Below are 22,714 nucleotides of genomic sequence, written 5' to 3'. Positions count from 1 at the left end.
AAAAAAACCCCACCAAACAAGAAAACTTCATTTTGAATCTTTTTAAACTGTGGTTGTCAGTGGCAGCACTCCTGCTTTCACTGAAGTCAGGAACACGAGCCCTCGTGAGTCTAAAAAAGCCAGAAACTCTCCCACAAGGAGGACTATAGAACAGTTTGCGTTTGAAGGGACCTTTAAAGGTCATCTAGTCCAACTCCCCTGCCGAGGGCAGGGACATCTTCAACTAGATCAGGTTGCTCAGAGCCCCGTCCAACCTGACCTTGAATGTTTCCAGGGATTGGACATCTACCACCTCTCTGGGCAACCTGTGTCAGTGTTTTACCACCAACTCAGGCACTAGCTCAGATACTAACAGTGCTTCAAGATCTTAGTCTTGGCCTTATTCAGATCTTATTAAAGAAATCTTAAAATCGTTAGAAAGAAATCTGTATTTTCTCATTTAAAAGGAAAAAAAAAAAAGGTCAGTACTCACATTTACTAGGAAACAGAAACCCTTTGTATTTAAAAAAACCACTGAAGTAAGTAACAATAACCCCAAATTAATCATTTTTCAAAACCTCAAAACCCCCATATTTTCAAAGGATGCAGATTATGTTTTAATGCTTAGGTATAGCAAAAATCTGTCAATGCTAAACTTAAATACTAAAAATCAACACTGTTCTCTCAACCGTGACTTTCCAGGGACTGAAATAAACATTAAGTAAATGTAAAGAATTTCTAGGAAACAACTGCCTTACCTTGCGAGTCCGTGGTAGGAGGAGGTAACTTTGGATATCCTGCAAAGGAAAAGTAGTATGTGTGACACAGTACATAATGGAATACATTACGACAAAATTATCACTGCAGTCTTCTAAAAAGCATCCTTTGTTACCGAACAGCAACCTACCAAAATAGCTACCAAATAGCATCTCCTAATGAAACGCTCAATTATCGTTAAACTGGGGTGGTCATGGCAAAGAAAACCAAATTCTTACTACAATGTACTATGTACACTGCAAGCACTATGGCAAGAAAAAAATAATTTAAGTTTCCCTAGTGGCAGACTGCTGCAGTTACCAAGGATTTTACATCAGCCCTGTTGACCTCATGCTTTGTGCAGCCTTGGCAAAGGCAACAAGACTGGTACTGAATGTGTTTCCCCTACTTCTGTAGCCAGCTGGAAGCTGCAAAGGCCCATTCACAAATCATCTCTGCCGTAAGCCCGTTCCCAACGGCAATCATAGAATCATAGAATCATTAAGGTTGCAAAAGACCTCTAAGATCATCGAGTCCAACTGTCAACCCAACATCACCATACCCACTGCACCATGTCCCTAAGCGCCTCACCTACACGTCTTTTAAATACTTCCAGGGATGGTGACTCAACCACTTCCCTGGGCAGCCTGTTCCAAGGCCTGACCACTCTTACAGTAAAGAAATTTCTCCTAATGTCCAGCCTAAACCTCCTTTGGTGCAACTTGAGGCCATTTCCTCTCGTCCTATCGCTAGTTACTTGGGAGAAGAGACCAACACCCATCTCGCTACAACCTCCTTTCAGGTAGTTGTAGAGCGCGATGAGGTCTCCCCTCAGCCTCCTCTTCTCCAGACTAAACAGTCCCAGTTCCCTCAGCCGCTCCTCATAAGGCTTGTGCTCCAGGCCCTTCACCAGCTTCGTTGCCCTCCTCTGGACACGCTCCAGCACCTCCATGTCCTTCTTGTAGTGAGGGGCCCAAAACTGAACACAGGATTCAAGGTGCGGCCTCACCAGTGCCGAGTACAGGGGCACGATCACCTCCCTGCTCCTGCTGGCCACACTGTTTCTAATACAGGCCAGGATGCCGTTGGCCTTCCTGGCCACCTGGGCACACTGCCGGCTCATGTTCAGCCGGCTGTCAATCAGCACCCCTAGGTCCTTCTCCTCTGGGCAGCTTTCCAGCCACTCTTCCCCAAGCCTGTAGCGTTGCCTGGGCTTGTTGTGGCCGAAGTGCAGGACCCGGCACTTGGCCTTGTTGAACCTCATACAGTTGGCCTCGGCCCATCGATCCAGCCTGTCCAGGTCCCTCTGCAGAGCCTTCCTACCCTCGAGCAGATCAACACTCCTGCCCAGCTTGGTGTCGTCTGCAAACTTACTGAGGGAGCACTCGATCCCCTCATCCAGATCGTTGATAAAGATATTGAACAGGACCATAGCTATATTGGGTGTCCACGAAAGGCTGAAAGCTGGTAAAGCGCAACAGATCTCAGTGTCACCCCTCTAGCAGGACCTGGCATGTCCATTGCACTTAGAAGGGAGTGATTCACTATTAGTTTGGTTCTCTTACCTGGTGCTCCAGCATACCCTTCAGCAATGGGCATGGTACTTTGACCAGCCTGACCATCCACACTTCTAAGCCGCCCTCTTCCTGACATTAAAACAGTGCCAGGAGGCCCTGCCTCTCCAGTCTCCAAGATGATCCCAGTTGTTCCAGGCAGAAATGGCACAACTCCCGACCCTGGCAGTGCTGGGCGCAGAGGAGGTCTCAGAGGAGGCTGCAGTGGCTGGAAGGGGGTCCTCTGTCGCGGGGGTTGTATCCTCGGCCGTGATGGCAGCAGGGATATGCCAGGTTGGGGCTGCAGGGGTGGTGGCAATGGCTGCTGTGGTACTTCTGATCTCCCTTTGAAATGATGAAAGAAGAGGAAAGATACAGAATTATTTGCCTAAAATAGTATGTAAAATTGCATATTTTTATTTTAAAAAAATACTTTAAAATAAACCAGGACTCAATTTGAGGCTGCCTTTCCCCTCAGACCCAAGACCGCACTGGCAAAACTCTGTTCCACTCTTGCAGTACTACAGACTCCCCCTTTCCCAGCCTGTGACACAGGGAAAGGAATGAAGACAGCCTGGAGACAGGACAAGCAGAAGCCAAATAACCCGTAAACATTCACCTATTAGTCCAGCTTTGACCTTCTGCACCAAGCGGGCTGTGTATCATACCTCTTCCCACCACTGCCTTCATCTCCATTGCGTGCTCTCTCTCTCTACCTTCACTTCAGTTCTCTCGAACCCTTCCCGCCCATCGCTCCTACTTTCGACTCTGTACTCACACAACACCTAGCACAGGCTGACCCTTTAGCACTACCATAAAGAAAAGTATCCACAGAAAAACCCTGAGTAAATGAACACCGACTTACAGATTTTTTTCCCCCTACTTTGAAAAGCAATGAACTTAAAATTCCAAGTATTCCCATTACGAATATTTTCTGACAACGAAGGCAGAACCCTAGGCTATAATCTACCAGAAAAGCCTTTATTGTTTAAAGAGAAGAGATACCATTAAAAGACTTTTCCAGTGGGGCAGCCAACACATATGACATCAGGGTTGAACAGCACTGACACGGTTACATTTGTGTATCTGGTCCAGTTCTAAGCCCTTTATAGGAATTAAGGCTTATTCATATAAATGGAGTCCTAGATGACATTTAAGGATGCAATGTCCTCCCAAGAATGAAGCTGAATTACATTAAGGACAGGAATTTACAAATGTGTAGATTTCAGCAGATGCAGTGACAGCTTTTACACAGAATTTAGAATTTCATTCTAAATTAAACATTAGCATTAGTTATTTTGGTTGCATTTTGAGACTAAAGCATGGCTTTAGGTGCAGGATGAAAGTGAGTTTCTGGGGAAATGGACAAACATCCCCTTGCAAATTTATCTAATGGAACTTATCACGCTAGAGATGCTTGCCATGGTCCACAGTGGAGATCACCACTCTGAGGTCTCAGTGGTCAGAATGAAGCACTTCAATTCATCACAGTCCAAAATCAGCCTGAGTGAATTCGTCAGTGGCTAAGGCTAAGCCAAATGGCTGTGCCTAGAAGCAGACGTGGTGCGAGGCTTCCCCTGGCTCTGCTGCACAGCTGGGGACCCCCAGGAGGGCCTTACGCTGCGCCTTTGGGCGACAGCTTACAACCAAGTTATGCAGGTATTGTCCATGATGCACAGCTGGGGTCCAGACGGTGTTGCTGACAACCCACATGCTGTTTCGTGCCTACTCAACACCTGCACTTTACCCTTGTGAATCTCGTTTCTTGTTTTCGGTCTCATAAAAAGTCCACATAAGCCTTCCAGGGTACTGAGAGGCTGTCTGAAGTCATAGTCTCGCACCACCTGCATTCATTTGCTAGATATGCCTGCTATAAAAATATCTTCCTGAGCTTTGCTGGCTGACTTTAACTGTCATGAGAATTGAAACTTATACAAGTAATGTACCAGAAAGCCGGACTGAAGCTCCCTCAGTAACTCTATCCACAAGGCAGAGGACTAAGGAGTGAAATGTTCACTTTATACAGATTAAAATTACCTTCATAAAAATCCCAGGATTAAAAAATCTTGTAAAAATTTTCAAAAAAAGGCTTAAGGTATCAAAGTGAATTGTTTAACAGAGTTGTTAACTCAGTGAGACATCTTCTGTCCACAGTGGCATAGATTTAGACCTTCAATTAAGATCTTCAGATTAACCTCATTCAAAACACAAATTGACAAAATACTTTACCTTGGGATGCATGTACTTGTCATTTCTCTAGCCAATTAAGCTGACTTTATTAAGACGACGACTTGGGCTGACACAGGGAAAATGAATACATTTCTCTGCTTGCTTTTCTAAACCTTTAAAATAACAATCAACAGCTCAAATCCGTATCCTGTGCAAACTGCTTCCTTGCATGCAACATCAATACTGCAATATTCAGAATTATCCAACTACATCTCCATAAAGCTAAATCCAAAATCACCTGCCTAAAGATCAACTTAAAGTGCCAGTAATCACATATGCGTGGGTTGAGAGGGATCTGATCTGCCATCTTTGCCAGCCTTTTTGGCCTCTTCTACTGAGATGCATCATAGCAAGATAAAGTACCAATAAATCACTATATAAAGATGATAACACTGGAGCGACCCTATCCTGACACTGAATTCCATAATACGTGTTTTCAATTCACAAGGCAATGAGGAAATGAACCCCCGACGAAGGCTGGGGTGAATCTAGCTGGACCTGCTTAAGCTTTGCTAGCGGACAAAACAGGAATCTTCCCCATCATCTTCCCATCTATCTGGGAAGGCAAAGAGCAGAGCTGAGATCACTCCACAGCTAAGAACAGTAACACTGTCCTCAGCAGCGGTGTCCTTGCTGCTCTGGTTGTCATCACCAGTGTAAGTGACAACTCAGTTGCCATGTCACGCAACAGCTTCTGCTCTCAGATGCCCATCTGCAATTGAAACAGAAGGAAAGGTTTCCCTCCCCGGTTGAAAATAAGAATGCTTTTGTTCCCCTTCCCCCCTTAAAAATATTTTATTTTATTCAGTCTGTTCAGCCAGGCAGCTTTAACCTGCAATTTACTTCACTGAAGGAGGAATGATTTGCTGGGAAGGAAGACGAGCAGCGACCTGGATGCATGAGGCAGGTGGATCTTCGGGGAGCGTCTGTTCCTAGTACCATTCTGCCCCAACCATGCTCTCCTCATCCTCCGAAACACACAGAAACAAAGTGCATAAAACAAACTAGCGAGTAAAGGAATCTGTGACTGCACTCACAAGAAGCCAAAAAGATCTGACTTGAATTTTCTTATAGATACCAAAGGGATTTGACAATTAAGTTACAAAGTACTATTTTGCATAAGCTCACAGGGAACCTAGAAGAATCGACTGTATGACTATTCGCACCACAACACTAAGATTTTATGTTGCCCTTTATCGATGCTGTAATGCAGAGCATACAGTTGGTTTCTTAGACCGTAACTTCAGCAGACAACATTTTGCTGTTGCTTTCAAAACTCTGCTACAGAGACAATTACCAGAGGAATTGCAGTTCAGGTCAAATACCGTAACCAAAGCAAACTGCACTCCCAGCACAGTATCTGGCTGCAAGATCACACTTCTTATTCCTGGAGAACTTCATGAATCTATATGAATAGGCAGTAAGTTAAAAGACACCACTAACTTTAACATGGCTTTCAGTTTCGTGCCATTTGAAGAGGAAACCTACCCGCAGAGAGGCACAGAGTGCAATGAGAACAACTTACCCTACGAGACGTGGAGCTAGGGGCAGTCACCATTTAATGTGGACGAAGAGCTGCTGAATTACGTTACCTTGGTGAGCACATCATGCCTGGTCCTCTACATGCTTAGAGAAGACCACCGCCTGCTGCCACCACTGCCTTGTGTACGGCAGGACGCTGCACTACCTTTACCAGAAATTATAACAAATTAAATACATTTCTGGTCTCTGGGTCCGTATCTGACGTACAATCATTCACTAACCCGGCTTGTTAGTTTGGATTGAGGCACTTGAAAACCCTTAATATAAAATTTGGAAGAAAACACAGCCATATTCTTCAGATCAGGGTCATTCGACTTTGCTCAGGTTTACAGTGTGCTAGGCTTACACTGCTTGATAAGATTTTATATTGTATTTCTTGCAACAAATCCATGCCTTACTGCCCTCAATAACTGTTATTAGTAACAAATTGTTTCTGTTTCGGCCCTTCTGAAGTCAAATGACATCACTTGAATGCTACGATATGCTGGCAAATAGTGCATAAGAAATTCTACACCAATCTACGGCCAGGACTGACAGTCTTCCTTTCAAATAACGTCGGTATCGGAGACAATGCTGCAGATCATGGATGTAAAAATAGTTAAAGCCATACCCCAACTCACGTAACAGGGTTCCCAAACTACTTCCAAAAAAGGCTCTTTTGCCGAAATCTTTCTTCAATTCCAGCCATCAAAACTTACTTGGACAGCTGTGCCAGACTTTTACTGTAATTGGAAACATTTGGGGACTGAAGCGTGTGCTTCACAAATCCTTCAGAGGCCAAGGCACCTCATAGCAGCGAGGGATGCTCAGAGTGCCTGCACCCCAGATCAAGCAGCAGCGTCCTTCCATAGGCTCTTAACACCCAATGGTGGATGGAGAGCTCTGCCCTGAAACAGCATTATTTTACGGAAACCCAGGCGTGCTGAGGCTTTTTAATGCTTTACAACATTGTAATAGGGGCTGATAAATACAACCCATGAGGCCGCTTTAAATAGCAGAAGAAAGATTACTGTGTGTATCTTGGACTTTTCTCCAATGGTGGTCGCTAGTGCAAATTTATTTTGGGCAAGATGGATGAGAAATAGCATTACAAAGATACATCATACTGCATTTTAATGGGGACTGGGTCTGCTTCTGCAAGATCCAGGGTCCTAACCCTTTTGAAATTAAGACAAGATTTCACCAAAAGAATTAGCTGAGAATTCTTCCTCATTCCCCTTCACTTCTTCCTTTAAAGGAAGAGCAACGTATTTTTTTTAATTTCACACAAGAGCTTCTCACCTCAGAAGGATTTTTGTGTCAAGTACTGCAATATATTTGGTTTTAAACAATTAAACACTCAAAAGAAACACATCTATCACAGGCTTTCAAGTCTCCACCTCGGAGTGAGAAGGATATTCTTCCCTAAAGAAATTACTTTCAGACCCTTCGTGAAGCACAACTTCTCCATTCAACCAAGAGCGCTCACAGTCCTGCATCTGATCTCCCCCAATCACCATCAGCTGCAACAGCCCACAGGCTCTTCCCTCAGCACCTCTTCTTCTGATTTAAGGCCAGTCACAGAAATCGGCCTTTTATTTATCTCATAGGTGCACAGAATTAAAACCAGAAGCATCAACCAACTGAAAAGTGCAGTTTCAAAACAGTCTCCAATTCCTCTCTTTTTGCGTCATGCTAACAGAAACAGGAACTCAGCTTCCTTCTGTAAACTGTGACTCTCTCAGAAAAACAGCCCATTGTGGAAATTTGGAGCAAGACTTGCACAGGGAACTGAATGGCATTTGGCAAGGTCTCTAAACCTTCATGGCAAGGTTCACCAACCAAGGTTACCATTTCACAGCATTTTGAGCCAAAGGGAGTGTGCCTCTGCTTCTCAGCCACTGTAATGCAAACTTTAAACCACCTGTGGAGGTAGATTTGAGCTAACATGTTGGGCTACTAACAGAAGTGGCTGCGGTGTGAAAACACTGCCAGCTGGGGTGTGCACCTATTGCCAACTACGTTGTGGGAATGCAAACTTCTGGGAGAGCTATGAAGCAGAAGTCTTATATTGCCACACCAAGATATGCCAGAGCTTGTTTGCGAAAGTCCTAAATCAAAGAGTTGGTGCTGAATTATAATCATTAACTCATGCTAAGAACAAAACTCAAAGTGAATCTTTCTTATCATAAATTTGAATTCCTTTGACTTCGGTTTTCTCCATTTACTTTTCAATTTCCCCCGCGGAATCAAGAATAATCTCACACAACAAAATAAAACAAAACAAACAACAAAATCAAATCAAATGAACTGGAATAATACACACAGATAATTAGTACTTAAAACTCACTTTAAATTCATTATTCAAAAATATTCGTTTTCCCACTCTCTTTATTCTGGCTCAAAGTAAACACGAAAGCATATAAGACTACTTTTTTTTTTTTTTTTTTGAGAATACTTTTAAAAGCACTCAAAGTGCTCTATGGCATTCTAGAGCAAAGAGCCAAAATTAGAGTCACTGTAAAAACAAAGTAGAAATTGTGTAACATTAAATTTTTCCTCCCCTGTTTAGTTCCTTTATAAATGATTCAGAAAAGACAGCCAGTTGAAAAACAAACAAAAAAAAGCATTAAAAGAAGCAAACAAACTTACTTGTGTCAGACCGAGATTTCAGCATGCCTTCAATGTCCGTGGTGATTTTGGAGACCTGACTGTAAAACTGTTGGACAGAATTTTTGAGGCCAGAAATATCAGTGGAATGAGATGCTATAGTTCCATTCATTTCACGGACACAGTTCCATAAGCTGCTCACATGCTTATTCAGACCTTCTTTTATCTTCTGCAAGCTACCTGAGACAGAGTCCAGCTTGCCACAAACTTTTTCAACACGCGAGACTCTGCTCTCCACATCCGAAACACCCTCCTGGATACCTTGGGTCTTTTCTTTGCACTTGCTAAGGTCATTCAGGAAATGGTCATTCAATTGTTCTAGTCTCTCTTTCACTTCACCACAGCAATTATCACTGGGATGAGCAGTTTGATTTGCAAATGTCCTCTGCATTTGATCAATTTTTCGGAAGACACCTCGTTGCGTTTTTCTACAGGTAGAATTGACACCCAGAAGCTGCTCCTTGCAGCTACTTAAGCCATCTTGAAGATTTTTCATATCTTTATCCATGACATTTAGACTATACCGGAATACACGTACATCTCTCTGCATTTTCTGGATGTCACGTTGGTTACCCTTAATTAAGTTGAGTTTCTCATTAAGAGAGCTATTTAGAGACTGCAGGAGAACAGTGTTATTCTCTGTTTTCAAAAGCAAGTGATTGTATTTGTTGTTACAATTTTCTAGCTCTTTCTGAAGGTCCTCCGTACCTTGTGGTGCAGACTGACATTTCTGCCCACAGAGGTGTTCAAGTGACAGTAGTTTGTTCTTCAGGAAATTAATCTCTGCTGTAAACTGCTCATTTGCGAATCCTGCATCACTGGGCAAGATGGGCCCAGGATTAATATACATTCCATCCGGGTCTGTGGTATTAGCGATCTCTAAAATAGTGCCACCTAGCCTATCTTCTAGTGCCCGCAGCTTTTGGTCAAACAAGTCTCTCAATTCATCTACCTCAGCAGCTATAGCACCGCGGAGAGTTTCCTCAACGTAAAAGCAATGTTCTTCAGCATTTCGTTCCGTAACATTCATCCTCGCATCTAGCTCCTCCAACCTCTCACCAAACATGTCTTCTAGATCTGGAGTTGACAATCGACTGATTTCATTATCTATTCTGACGTTCAAGATCCTGTGTGCTTCCACAACTCTGTCAATCTTCTTATCTAAATCTTTTATCTGTTGGTCAAAGTCATTTCTTTCACCCTCCTTGCAACAACTGGACTTGTTTGATGGAATCTGAGTTCGGAGAGTATTTATTTCTTTCCTTAAGTCATTCTCTTTTCCTCTTATAACATCAATTATTCCTAAACAGTTATTTTCATTGTCATCACACTGCTGCTGGATATCCTGTAGTTTGTATTCACAGGAGTTCTTCAGATCTGCCATTTTCTTTTCAAATCCTTCCAGTATTTCCTGTCTGAGGGACTCAAATTTTGAGTCTATATACTCCTGATATATATTGTCACTGGGCATTGTTATTGTAGGTCCTTGTGCTGCCTCCTGCAGTTGTTTCAATTGTCCTTCATAGCCTTTTACTTTTCCATTCAGTTCCTCCAGCTTGTCATTCCTCGTCTTCAAGGCTTCTTTGACCTCAGCTAGCTCAGACTTTATATCTTCCATTTCAAAATCAATAAAAGGGTCTTTTTGATCTTTATTGCTGAGGAGTCCAGGCAGATGAATAGTGTCTGTTTCACCACCAATCGCACTATCAGGCTCTGGGCGGTCATAAAGGTTGTTCAGCCAAGTGACCAACATCTTACTAGCATCTTCTTGGACAGTCAACTTTAGGTTTTCATTCACACCTGCCACAGAGGACTGAAGTTCAAGCACTGATCGTGTAAGTCTAAACAATTCGTCCTCAAGAAACTGCATTTTCTTCTCATACGGTGGAGGTTCCGGCACTTCTGTTGGTTCTGCATCTGTTTCATGGAAATAACAGACAAAGTCTGGATGTAAATATTCCCAGTGGTATCTGTTTTTATCAGCTGAGGCTAATTTCACTTTTCTTTAAAGCCAAATAATGATTTAAATTGCGTAATGCTTGTTCCCTTTTCTATTCCTGTTTTCACTAGTTTGTAATTAAAACGTTATCAAAACACTCCAAACTAAAAGTTTTAGCACATTGACCAATTCCTGCCAAGATACAATGGCAATAAATAAATAAATTAGCAAGCAGAACCCGCCTTCCTGTTCAGCAATGAATCTAAGCGATAGCATATATAACAGACCATTATAGATCCATACACATCACAACACAATCACCTTAGAGCCACTGCATCTCCTGTAACAATAATTTGGGAGGTGCTGCTCCTGAATTCCCATTGAAAACTTAAGTGGCAATAATTTATGTGCCTAAAGTGGATTTGTGCTCCGGTATTTTGCTGAACTGGGGTCCGAATGCATATACTGGATGGGGTTCTGCAAGATATTCCAGTTATCACACTTGCTTCAAAAATACCTAATTATTTGACACATATTTAATAGGCAATAAAAATGTGTATAAAAGCATAAACTTTACATATCCAAAATTGTTAGATTAAAATAACACCAGCACTATCCTCATTGAATGAAAAAAAGTAAAAGCAGACTTTTAGCAGCAATCTACTTTTTACCTAGCACAAATCAATTAATGAATCTGAAACCATCCTTCCAATCCATTTGTCATTGGCAGCACGTCATTTGCAGAGCCACGTACAATTCTGGATGTTCAGTTTCAAGTAAAATGTGTAACAATTGTAGAAAATCCAGAAGAAAGAAAGAAACATTATCAGAGGTCAAGAAAGTATAAACTACAGGAAAAGTCAAAGTAATTTGTTATTTAGGCTAGAGGAGAAGAGAATGAAGAGTGATATTCTGAAAGATACCTGTAAACTGGTAGGGAATAAACTGTTTTATGTATCTGCTACTGATGGGACAGGACATGAAGAAGGATGGGCTTCAACTGGAGCAAGTGAAGGTGAGGCCTGATAGCTGTACAGAAAGTGAAATGCCAGAAGACACTGTCCACATGGGCAGCAGAATTTCCACCACTGGAGGTTGGACAGACATTGCTGATTCTACCTTAGGGGATGGATAAACAGAACCCTTAAGATCCCTCCAGTCTTGTTTTCTGGGATTCTCAGCAACAAGGCACTAGTAAGTCAAGATACTGAGTGTGATCCCAAGTAATCATCTAAAATTAATCAAACCTGCTGCTACACCACCAATTGTTTTAGTTTAACAAACATTTAATACCACTTTAATGTGTAGATCCACATGATCGTATTTATTTGCATACTCCCATATATCTTTGCCATTTTGCACAGAGGGGCACATACTACAAATACATCATGTATAATCCTAACTGGGATTTTGCATGACACCCTTTATGCAATGCATAATCCAAAGACCTCTGCACAGTGAAGGCATACTATTGCAGACATAAAAAAAGTAAATGAAGTTAAGAAGCAGAAGCGAAGAAGAAAATATACTACTTTAAATACAACAGAAAGTAGACACAAATCGTTAGCATTAGAATAACTCCATCAGATGACAAGAGGTGTTAACAGTTAAATCTTTATCTTCAGATAATAGAATTTTAGCAGTGCTTCCTGGCTATGCATGCTAGATATAGAGTGGAGAGCAACACTGAGACAGGGTCTGAAGGACATGCAGTTGGAATTTTTCTTAGTTTTAAACTGGATTTCAGCTTAAAGACATTACAAAGAAGGTAGGAAGTCACAAATGTACTCTTCAAGACTGGGAGGGTGGCCAATTCCTTTAAAAATAACAAAGTATGCACACACAGAGTGTAGCTATTACATACATACTGGTCTATTTTTGCATTGACTTACAGTTCTTTTAGGGTCAAAGCAGAAAGAAAATCTCTAGACATAAGCAGTGTGCAAGTTACTTGAAGATACCACCGTGTTCTATTATCATCTTTTGGAAATAATATTTTAGGTGGGCTAACAAAATACTTTAAAAGCTTATTTTTAAAGCAGGTATATAATCTATAGGACTGGTTTGAAACCATGTATTCAGTCCCAATCCATTCCACTACACAAAAAATGCAAGTGGAAATCTGAATAAGTGCTATATGTGACACTAATATCCAATGATGTTGGGAAGAAGTCGTTCAGAAGGAAACATCTGTTTATCATTTTTTGTTAATGCAAAAAAGGCATAATACTGCAGCATTCCTTCTTACCCTTTCAGAAGACAGTATCTTACACAAACAAACATAATTCAGTCTTTAAGGTATTTTTTCAGAAATCGAGGCTTATCATTCCCTTACCCCTTAGTATTAAGGCAGGTAATCTAACATGAATCTGTAAAATCTGCACAAGACATTGAACAAACAAAACACTGTGAAACACTGCGAGGGAGCATTATATATCATTAAAATTAACACCTGTTCTTTTTCGTTTTAATAATAGTTCCTCTCAAATATATCTTTTTTTGCTGAACATTGAAGAAACCACAAAAAACGCCTGTAAATTCTTAGAAAAAACCCAACCTTAACACAAAAGATTTTCCTGAACCATGAGTAGCCAGCTGGCATTTATGGCCAGTGTTCTACAGCCACTCCTCAATTATTCTTCAGGAAATTCTCTGTATCAAGACTGTTATTGCCTGGCTATTATTTTCCCACCATGCAGTGTCTTCCATATGGCTTTTGTACCTGCCAGTACTTGAGTTTAATAGAAACCATAACGGTTCTTATACTTAAAAGACAAAACAAGAAACCAGACGTGATCATGCATACCAAAATTCAAACAAAAAGTTACCCAAGCCTTTCTTCACAACAGCTTTCGCTGGTGTTGTGGGACGACGAGCAGTGTTTGGCTTTTCTGCTGGGCCTTCTCTGCAGTCTTCCCCTTTGTACCCAGGACAACATCTCCATTCCAGCTCTGTTACTGTCTTATATGCAACTGTGTACCGAGGTCTGAAACTCGTTCGGTATCTGCCAAAACAGAAAGTATTTTAAGCAATCTAACCTAATCTGCTATTTAGATTAAAGCTAAAATTAAAACAGTTTTTTTTTTAAATGAAAATCAATTACTTTCATCTATGATTCATTTTCTCCTTCAAACATCAAATGAACAAATGTTTCTGTCTAGGTTTTCAAGTTACCTGCACTCAACACAGTCATGTCAGGGAGAGCAAATATGGCCGTAGAACAGGGGCTTTCATGTATGAGTAGAGGGATAACATGTTGTGGGAAGTGAAGGTTCAACTCACCAGACAATGTTGAGAGTAACAGTGACCACCAGTGTATTATTCTATAAATTCAAAACCTTTTTCCTCTAACTAACTGCTTTTCATTGCAAACCCACGCACAGGGCTGCTCTGGCAGCAACTCTTCTGGACATCAAAAAATGTTTCTGCCTGCTTTGTCCCGCTTGTCTTTCCACAATCTCCACTTAAACCATTCCTCGGAATCCGTATCTACGGAGCAGTCAAAGCTAGGAGGGATATTCCAGGGAAGGACAAAATGCTGAAAGCATGAGTCAGATAAGGACATGAAAGAAGGAGTCAGATGAAAGGCTACAACCAACAAAGGAATCAACTCTTTCCTGCTTCACTAGTTAAGTTGAAGAGGGTCTTGCAGGCAAACCTATGCATATGTTATGTACATACAACCTTAAGTTTCCCTGATTAATCACGCAAAAGTTAATAAATGGCAAACTGATTCTGGCTGTGCAACTTTCTTTAACCGTAGACGACTTCTGTAACTTTCCTTCAGTACATGTACCGCATGTTCAATTGCAGTCAGATACTACGGTATCCCACCAGACCATAAGCAGAGGCTGTGCTATTTTATAAAAACTAAACCAATGTTAAGGTACAGCTCATTTCGAATTGAGATATGAAGAAAATAAGTAAAACAGAGATTGTCCACCTGAGCTCTATAAATTGGTATACTTGGAACACATAGAAACAAAAGAGTTACCCCAATTTCTCACATGAATTCCTTTCTCTGAATAAAACCAGTATCATACTAATAACCTCCCTACAGCATTTTCAGATCTTTTTTCCTTAAGATTATTTCAGGTTAGAACAACAGTTTGCATCCATTGATGAACAACAGGCTCACTTCACAGATGAGATGTCCCTAAAGTAGTAACACCAGCAGAATAGATACAGGACAGCAGTGAAGGACTCAACAGGAGCTCTTGCAACAGGTTTCACTCATAGCCTGGCTGGGCTTAGAGGGAGTGTATTTTGGGACAGAGAGAATACAGTACAGAATGGGCACCAGAAGCAGCCATGCTATCACACAAAAATCAACTACATGTTTCATTAAACATTGTCTTGTATTGCGATGCAAAATTCCTTATTGTTTAAAAATAATCATTAATTAGCTACCAAATGAAAAGAGTTAAATCTTACACTGACTGTGAAACAGTTTCTATTGAAAATCAGAGAGTAAGAGTTTGTTACCCTTCAAAGCTTCTCTTGCCATGTGTGCAAATAACTGCTGAAATAATTCTGTATTTTTTTATTCAGCATCTTTCACCTTCAGAGACGTAATTTTAATATAACATCCCACATCTGATAGCCATTTGCTGGCCCTTTTTGGTAAGCTGCTTAGCAAACTCAGGGCAGGGGGTTAAAATGTTAACTACTAATTACGAATTTGTTTCTTTTCCAACCATATCTTTCCCAATTCTACCACAATATATTCTAATTTTTGCATTCAAGAAATACTTAGTGTTCTTCTGCATTATTACTTTATCTACAATTCTCATTTAAGGGGAAAAAGTTACTCTGACTAGAGACAACGTCATATTTTTTCCAACTATTTTTGGGCCAAAGAGTAGTTTATTGTAATAAGCCTCTCTGGATTCCCTTCTCCTGTGAATCTTCATAGGACGGCAGGGGCAGGCTAGGCTGTAACTCTGTCTATTAGCTGCTTGTAACTGCAGTGGTTTGCTGTGGTTGTCAGCTTTTCAGATTCTGACTTGGAGCATGTAAACTCAGAGTGGGTTTCCAATCCTCTTCTACCTTTGCAACACCATATATGAAACAGCTGTAGACTGCACTCCAGCTCATCATTTCTTTTACAATTTTCACCGAAACATCTGCTGAATCCTGTTTACAGCTGTAAAGTACTGACATCCCCAAGGTCAAGCGCTTTAAAAATGAAATAGAGGAGTGCAATGCAGAGGGCACCACTGGGAAGGACAACATCCCGGCCACCCAGGAACTTCCTTTTCCTTCTCCCTTATCTAAAGTATTAAACCACATCTCGTGTAGGTAATTTGGGTTTGATTCCTTTCCTTCCAACTAGCTGCTAGAGTCAGAGGAGTGACAGGATTAGCTAGATGCTTTAGTGTTTTGAAGTGGTTTTGAGAGTCATTACAACCTCTCTCACAACCACCACATTACTGAAATGCAAACTTTGAACTTCCAGATCAATTTTCACATGCCGGAAATGGTTGTACATACTTTTCTCTGATTTCCATAAAACACTTAGCTGCTCCAAACTTTGTGTGTGTTCCTCTCTATACTTTCAGGGCCAAACTCCTTCCTGAAAATTATAGCATTTCGATTATCTTCAAATGCCATTACACTTCTCTATTTTTTCCTAACAAAGTTTTAAGAATATAGATGAAACAAATTTTATAAAAGAAGGAGCAACTACTTTAATGCAAATTGTGCACTTCTTTGCTCAAATTACAGAACGAGGATTTTCCTTGCACCATTTCTGCCATTCCTATCATATTTTTGACAAGTTTCTCTTTGTATACCTTCTCTGTAGTTATGTTCATCAATGTAGACACCTTCAGATGACTTCAACATTCAGACAAATACAAAAGAAGAATATAAACAAATTAAAAGCATAGTATTTTTCCTATGGGCAAATTATAGAACTTTTCCAAACTCCATCTTAAAAATAAAAAATAAGCAAATTCGACATTCTCGCTCTTTTTTATTTCATAGTTTCATGGTCCTAATAGGCATTAAATGTTTTAATATGATTTAATACAAAAATTACTTGAAATGCAGAAGAATCCTCCCATTCTAAATTATAAAATATAAACACTGTGTATCTACAACTTTTAAAATGTCGTAGCAGTCTATTCCTTACATATTCTTGCAGGTCTGAGAGCTCAAGCAAATACACGAATTGGATCTGTTTTGATTTGAGCTATGGCACATCAAATACATACTAACCTGAATCCTAAACCACAATTCTCCTAGAGCAAAAATAAGCTAGAATCAAAATGATTCAAAATCTGGATGTAGAACAGCTTTCGTATTTTACATGTTGAACGATGGTAACAAGACAGCTATACTCATGGATGGCTCAGAAATTAAATTGGTATTTTCTTACCAAGAACTATTGCTCCTCTACACTGCCAGTCCAGCTGAATGAATCACACAGCTGCCGTCACTTCGGCAAGGCTAGTCACGTAAGGCTGGGAAACAGGAACTTACCCTAACACTTTTCTAATTTGAATCCAGTCACATAAAAGTTTCTTAAAAATCACAGCTTCATTGCCACAGCTTCTCTACCAATGATGTGCTTCATACACAGTTGTGGAAGTTGCCCATGCAAGGAATGGTGTCACTGTGCCAGCACTGTCCAGATGCACTGATAAACGACAGTCACCAGCACGCATCCAGCCCACGGGAGATTCTCAATCATACAACAAGTTTTTTCAAGTCAGAACTTTGCTCGCTCTGGATTTCCGTGAAGGAGCTGGAGACTTCCAGGATTTTGCCAGGATATAACAGTATAAGAGCACTGAACACAACTATATTCTTGGTTACAATTCTAACAAAACAAACCATAACTTTCTGCTAGGGACCGCATCCTGAGAATAATTTGTGATTCTACATATTTTAATGATATAGTTACTAGAGCTACTAGAATATACAAATCAGACGTCTTTATTTACATTTGCAGTATTCTGAATCCAATTGCTCACTCATAGTCACAGCAAACATGTAACATGCAAACACAAACATACAAAACATACAAAATGCACTCAGTGTAGCCAAAGAGACAAAATGTTGCTTCTCTATGCAGCTGGGTAATTACATGGTTAAAACATAACATGCCCAAGTTTCACATCTTTCATCTGTAAAAGGTGTGAATCTTTACACAGTTACCTAGTGAGGCAATTTGGTCAAAAGGGTTCACAAAAGTTTCATAAGTCTCTTAAACAATTGAGGCTCCACTTTAATGCCTGTATATGCTGGAATGTAGTTAAAACATAGGAAAACATTAAATCTTCCTCCAGTTGACTTGGATTTCTGCTATTCAAGTAAGTGTTAATAAACACAATTATTTTTACAAGTGTCTCAAAGATATTTAAAAAAAATTTCTTATGTGGTTAAAAGTTACATACAACACACCAGCATTTATTGTGCCTAATCATACCATCCTCTTGTGGACTTCCAGCCCAAGATGATGGTCATATCCTTTTGGTGAATTGAGCGAAATACTACAAATGAAATCATTCTTTTAGAGAGCATGAATAAAGGGTGATTTCAGCAGTCTCTAATCTTTTCTCGCAACAGAGAAAATAAGAACAGCTGGGTTTTAGGAGTCTTTCCACAACAGGCTCATAACTACCAACGCCTACTACCTTCACCATGAATTCAACATGCTGATCAAATGAGAAAACACGTTCAGAATGTTAATGGAAATCTCCGCTTTTAATATCTAAGTATTTTGCAGCTGAAATAAAATCATACAGTGTGGCAATAGTATTCAAATATTCCTCCTCTTTGAAAGAAAAGTATTTTCTTAGGAAAACGCTTAATTAAAAATATATGTTTGCTGCAAATGCGAGACATTTTGACTAGGGAACGAGCTAAAATTTTCTCATGGTGCTAAACCACAGAAGGAAGCAGTTAGCACTGATATTTGGAATGTCACCTAATAGCGATAAAACAAATCAGAAACATTTGGACGAAATTGGTGGGAAAACATATGGCTCAGTTCTGTAACTAGATATTAACATTCAACCTTTTGGGAAATGCAAGAAGATAAGTGCCACCACATCCTCACTGTGAGGAAGGGACTGCAGAATCAGCATATGTTTCTACATAAGCAGCATATAAAATGTTTATTCTGCGCACAAAACTTCAAGGTTGGTCCAAAATTCTGTAGTCATTGGAACTGGTCCCATAACTTCAGCAGCCTGCAAATCACGGTCTTATTGAATAGAAGATAACAAATCTTCACTATTTAACTCTTTTATTGAACGTACATCCATTCTTTGTAAATTATATAGCCTGCTCTTGCATGTCCCAATCATCCAAATTTCCAATATATTGCAATGGGAGTGCTGAAGTAGCACATAGACACCCCTCAAAAATACTACCTAGAAGATATAGTTAAATGCAATCATATTTTGACCAAGCGTTTTTTATTTTGTGGGCTGCAAAGGCTTCCACTGAAAATATACCTAAGCTGGCCATTTATACTACACAGTTACTAAACTAGAACCAGTTGATTCCAAGTTTTCTGTTCCCCAAGAGCGCAGGTCTAACTGCAACCCCCACAAACAGTGGCAGAAATCCTAGTTCCACTGAAATCACAGAGACTTCTAGCAATTTAGCTGTAACAGTGAGTTTCAGCACACCTGAATTCAGGTGCCTACTGTGTAGGTGCTAGTTATCTGCATTTCCATTACAGCCAAAAGAAATATAGTCGATACAGTCAGTAGAGTCGAAACAGGGCTGCATCTCATCCTCGAGTCATTATTTACATCCGATTACCTAAAGAGCATGCTGGACACCACTGACTTGCATTTGAGTCACCACTAGTGCAGGTGTTTAAGCTCCCATGCTCACATTCATCCCTCTGTATGGCAGACGACTGAAGTTAAGGTGAGTTGAATCCCACCTCTGGATTTTGTTCTTTTATAACCTTGCTACTACACGGCAGCGTTGGCGACTAGCTTGTGTTCCAGCCCACAGATGAGGTTAATTTGAGAAAAATATGTCTTTACTAAGAGTTTATCCTAAGGCATTTACAGCAAATGGTGAAAAGGGTGTTTTGACAGGAATAGATTAGCCTACAGAAGTCTAGGTGTTCAGTGAAAGCAAGCCATGGAGTTGGTAATAAATCCCAACCATACATTGCAGCAAAAATCTATTTAAAAAGAATCCTAATGAACCCCAAAATAGTTTTTGATTTTCATCTGACATTAGACACACTAAGCTGCTTCTTACAGATGGACTTAAGAAAGTCTCGTCTTTCTGCTGCTACTCTTCCTTTAGCTGGCATTTTTGCTTTCCAAAATTTATATAAAGAAGGTCAGTACATGTGTTTGCAGGTGTTGGGGTCTGGGGAATTACCTTTTCTTCAAAAAAACTGCCACTGACTTTACCCACTAACCCAACGCCTGGCCCAACCACAGCCATCTCAATTGAAGTTCCCAAAAGGCCATGGTCAGGTCTTTATATAACATAATAATCAGGCCCTAATATACATTATCAAAAGCAAGCAGAGAGTGTTTCAAAATTGTTTCCGCTGGGAAAAGCATAATTTTGAGGCATCCCTATGGAATACATAAAGTTATGATGACCTCCACTAGCACATGTTACCAAGGAGGCTCAGCTTCTCTGGCCTCACACAGGCACATAAGGGTGCTTTTAATAAAGTTGGCACTAATGTATAGCATGGCCAACATTTGCACCAGATCCATTCTGAGCTAAATCCTGAATAAAAAACTGCTACTGGCTGAGATCATTAACAGGGACTGAAACTGAAAGAAAGCAAGAGAACAAGTCAAAGCACTATGCATGTGCAGGAACGCAACTGCCTGTTGTGTACACAACCAAGAAATCACCCATCCAGGTCACTGGAAAGAGTGCCTTAACATCAGACTACAAAAGCACTGTAATTTTACTAAATGTGTCATAAAATAGGAATAAGCTTTAGAGACTAAGCACTTTTTCCAGTGTTTGTTGTTTATTCTGTGCCTTCACACCACCTGGGAAGCACAATGGGAGCAGTGAGCCTTCCGTCTGGAAGAAGTTGCTATAGGACAGAGACCTGGCACAGGTGACTTGTATTCCTCCCTCCTACTACCATCCCCAGCGTATCGGCCCTCAGGATGGAGGGAGAAAAGTTGCTTTCCTCTACCCCTAAAGAACACTGTCCCCTCATCTGTTGGTGCCAGGGAAGGAGCAGAGAATCATGGTGCCCAAATTAGCTCACTACAGCCTGGTCTCTCTCACATGATTCTCTTCAATCCTGAACATTAGTTCAATACATCCGTGAGAATCTGGCTGAATTTTACTGCAGAGTTTGGGTTTTTTTCAATAAGAGGGACAGAAGATTACAGGAACTGGTAGAAGACAAAAATGCTGAACTCCTCTCAGACAACACCACAGGGTTTCATTTGTAGCTCCATTCAAAATCTCCAGAAGTGCCATTGTTCATTACTTACACAGTGAATGTTGATGCCACTCATCTCAGTTAGAATTCTTCTATCCAAAAAACTGAGATTCAAAATACAATCTTCTCTTTTGGGAAAGAAACGTTTCTTCTTCGGAAGAAACAAACACGGGACTGCACACTCTGAAACATCCCCTCATGTCTCACACTAGTTATTTCTAGTTGTTGTGTATATATATCCATACACACACACATCTCTCTATCCATCTGCCTAACTCACTCTCTCTTTCTCAGGAGCCAAGGATTTTATTTTTAAAAAGCTGACCACGGAAGTCCAGTAGGAAATGCCCAAAAAATAAGTTTCAGGTTTAAAATTTTAATACTCTTAATGTTCTTGAATTACCACTCCTGAAAGATAGGTAGGCATCCTCTTCTTACAAGCAGAGAAACCAAGACATAGGATGCATTTAAGTAATTTACAGCCACAGTCAGTCTGTGGCAAGGCTCAAAGCAGAGCTTCATTCTTGGGATTTACAATCTTGAATTATCTTACATGGTTGCTTCCTTCCATTTTGTTGCAAGATAAACCTATGCCAGTCAACCACATGCTGACAGACCAACAATAGTAAGCTACTAAAAACCCACTAAATAAAATGGGATAGGAGAAACCTAAAAATACATTACTTTCAACAGGATTTCAGAGAAATTTTGTAGAGCAGCCCTGTGATGTAGTCTAACAGTGATGGAACAGGAGCAACTTTGCAACAGGTACGCGTTAACAACATCCTCACCTGCCTCTTTCAGCAGCAGGGACCAAGTTTCTCACCTTACACCAGTGGAAAGGTCAAGTGAGGATGCAGAGCACTGCTTCTGATAACGCCGCCTGAGAAACTGAGCTCCAGCAGTCTCTCTTCTGCTTCTCTGCCCATGAAAGACGCTTATTTCTAGGATCATTCCAAGAAAGAGCTACTGCTGACAGATTATTTGAAAACACACAGAGATAGAACAGATAACCAGTACTTTCATGAATGCAAGAGCTAACCTGTGGGATTAGCTAGGACCCCAACTTTCAGAATAAAATGCAGCATTGTTTTGAGAGACTTTTCAAGACACCAGGTCAAAAGTGAACCAGAGGGGAGAGGAAAGATGAGATGTGAATGCAAAAAAGAAGTCAGATGGGAGTAATAATCTGCAACATATAGAACTGGCACTGCCCACTTTCTAACGGTGCAGAATGTTCCTTGGTTATTTGGGTGATTTATGACAAGATAGGCCTTAAACAGGTCAGCAGCTCCCTAAAATTAACCATTTGTTGTTTTGGCAACAGTTTGGTGCTTAACAAAAGAGGCCCAGACCTCCAGGTCACATACTTCTCAAACCAGAAAAGCATAAAAACTCTAACTATTTACATTAATGTGAACTGAGAAGCAGTTTGTGATCTTTTTGAATTATTGCAATGAATTCGAATGATGTGTGACATGAAAGTTCCCCGTCCGGTTCACAGAGAAGAAAGACTCTTATGTTCAGTGCGTGGAGGCAGAGATGCACAATTTCAAGCTCAGGGAGACAGCCAGGAAAGTTTACCACACCCAGCAGGGGCTCAAAGATTTTCAAACAAGCACTCCAGGAAACTGAAGTACGTTCTGAAGTTTTTTAAGT

At 40.6% G+C, this 22,714-nt stretch overlaps 1 protein-coding gene across 1 annotated transcript in view; it reads right to left on the bottom strand.

The window, feature by feature from the left end:
• EMILIN2 (elastin microfibril interfacer 2) overlaps positions 1-22,714 on the bottom strand; it is a 35,431-nt gene that overhangs the window by 7,263 nt on the left and 5,454 nt on the right. The window contains exons 3-6 of the mRNA XM_075142040.1: positions 13,476-13,651; positions 8,691-10,625; positions 2,301-2,633; positions 738-776 (exon numbers count right to left, since the gene is read on the bottom strand). Coding sequence (XP_074998141.1) covers positions 738-776; positions 2,301-2,633; positions 8,691-10,625; positions 13,476-13,651 — 2,483 coding nt within the window. The remainder of the gene's footprint in view (positions 1-737; positions 777-2,300; positions 2,634-8,690; positions 10,626-13,475; positions 13,652-22,714) is intronic.

Source organism: Calonectris borealis, chromosome 2 (genome assembly GCF_964195595.1).
Source record: "Calonectris borealis chromosome 2, bCalBor7.hap1.2, whole genome shotgun sequence".
In the NCBI taxonomy this organism is placed as follows: domain Eukaryota; kingdom Metazoa; phylum Chordata; class Aves; order Procellariiformes; family Procellariidae; genus Calonectris; species Calonectris borealis.
The sequence above is the reverse complement of the archived record's forward strand: the minus strand, read 5'-3'. Positions and strand labels throughout refer to the sequence as shown.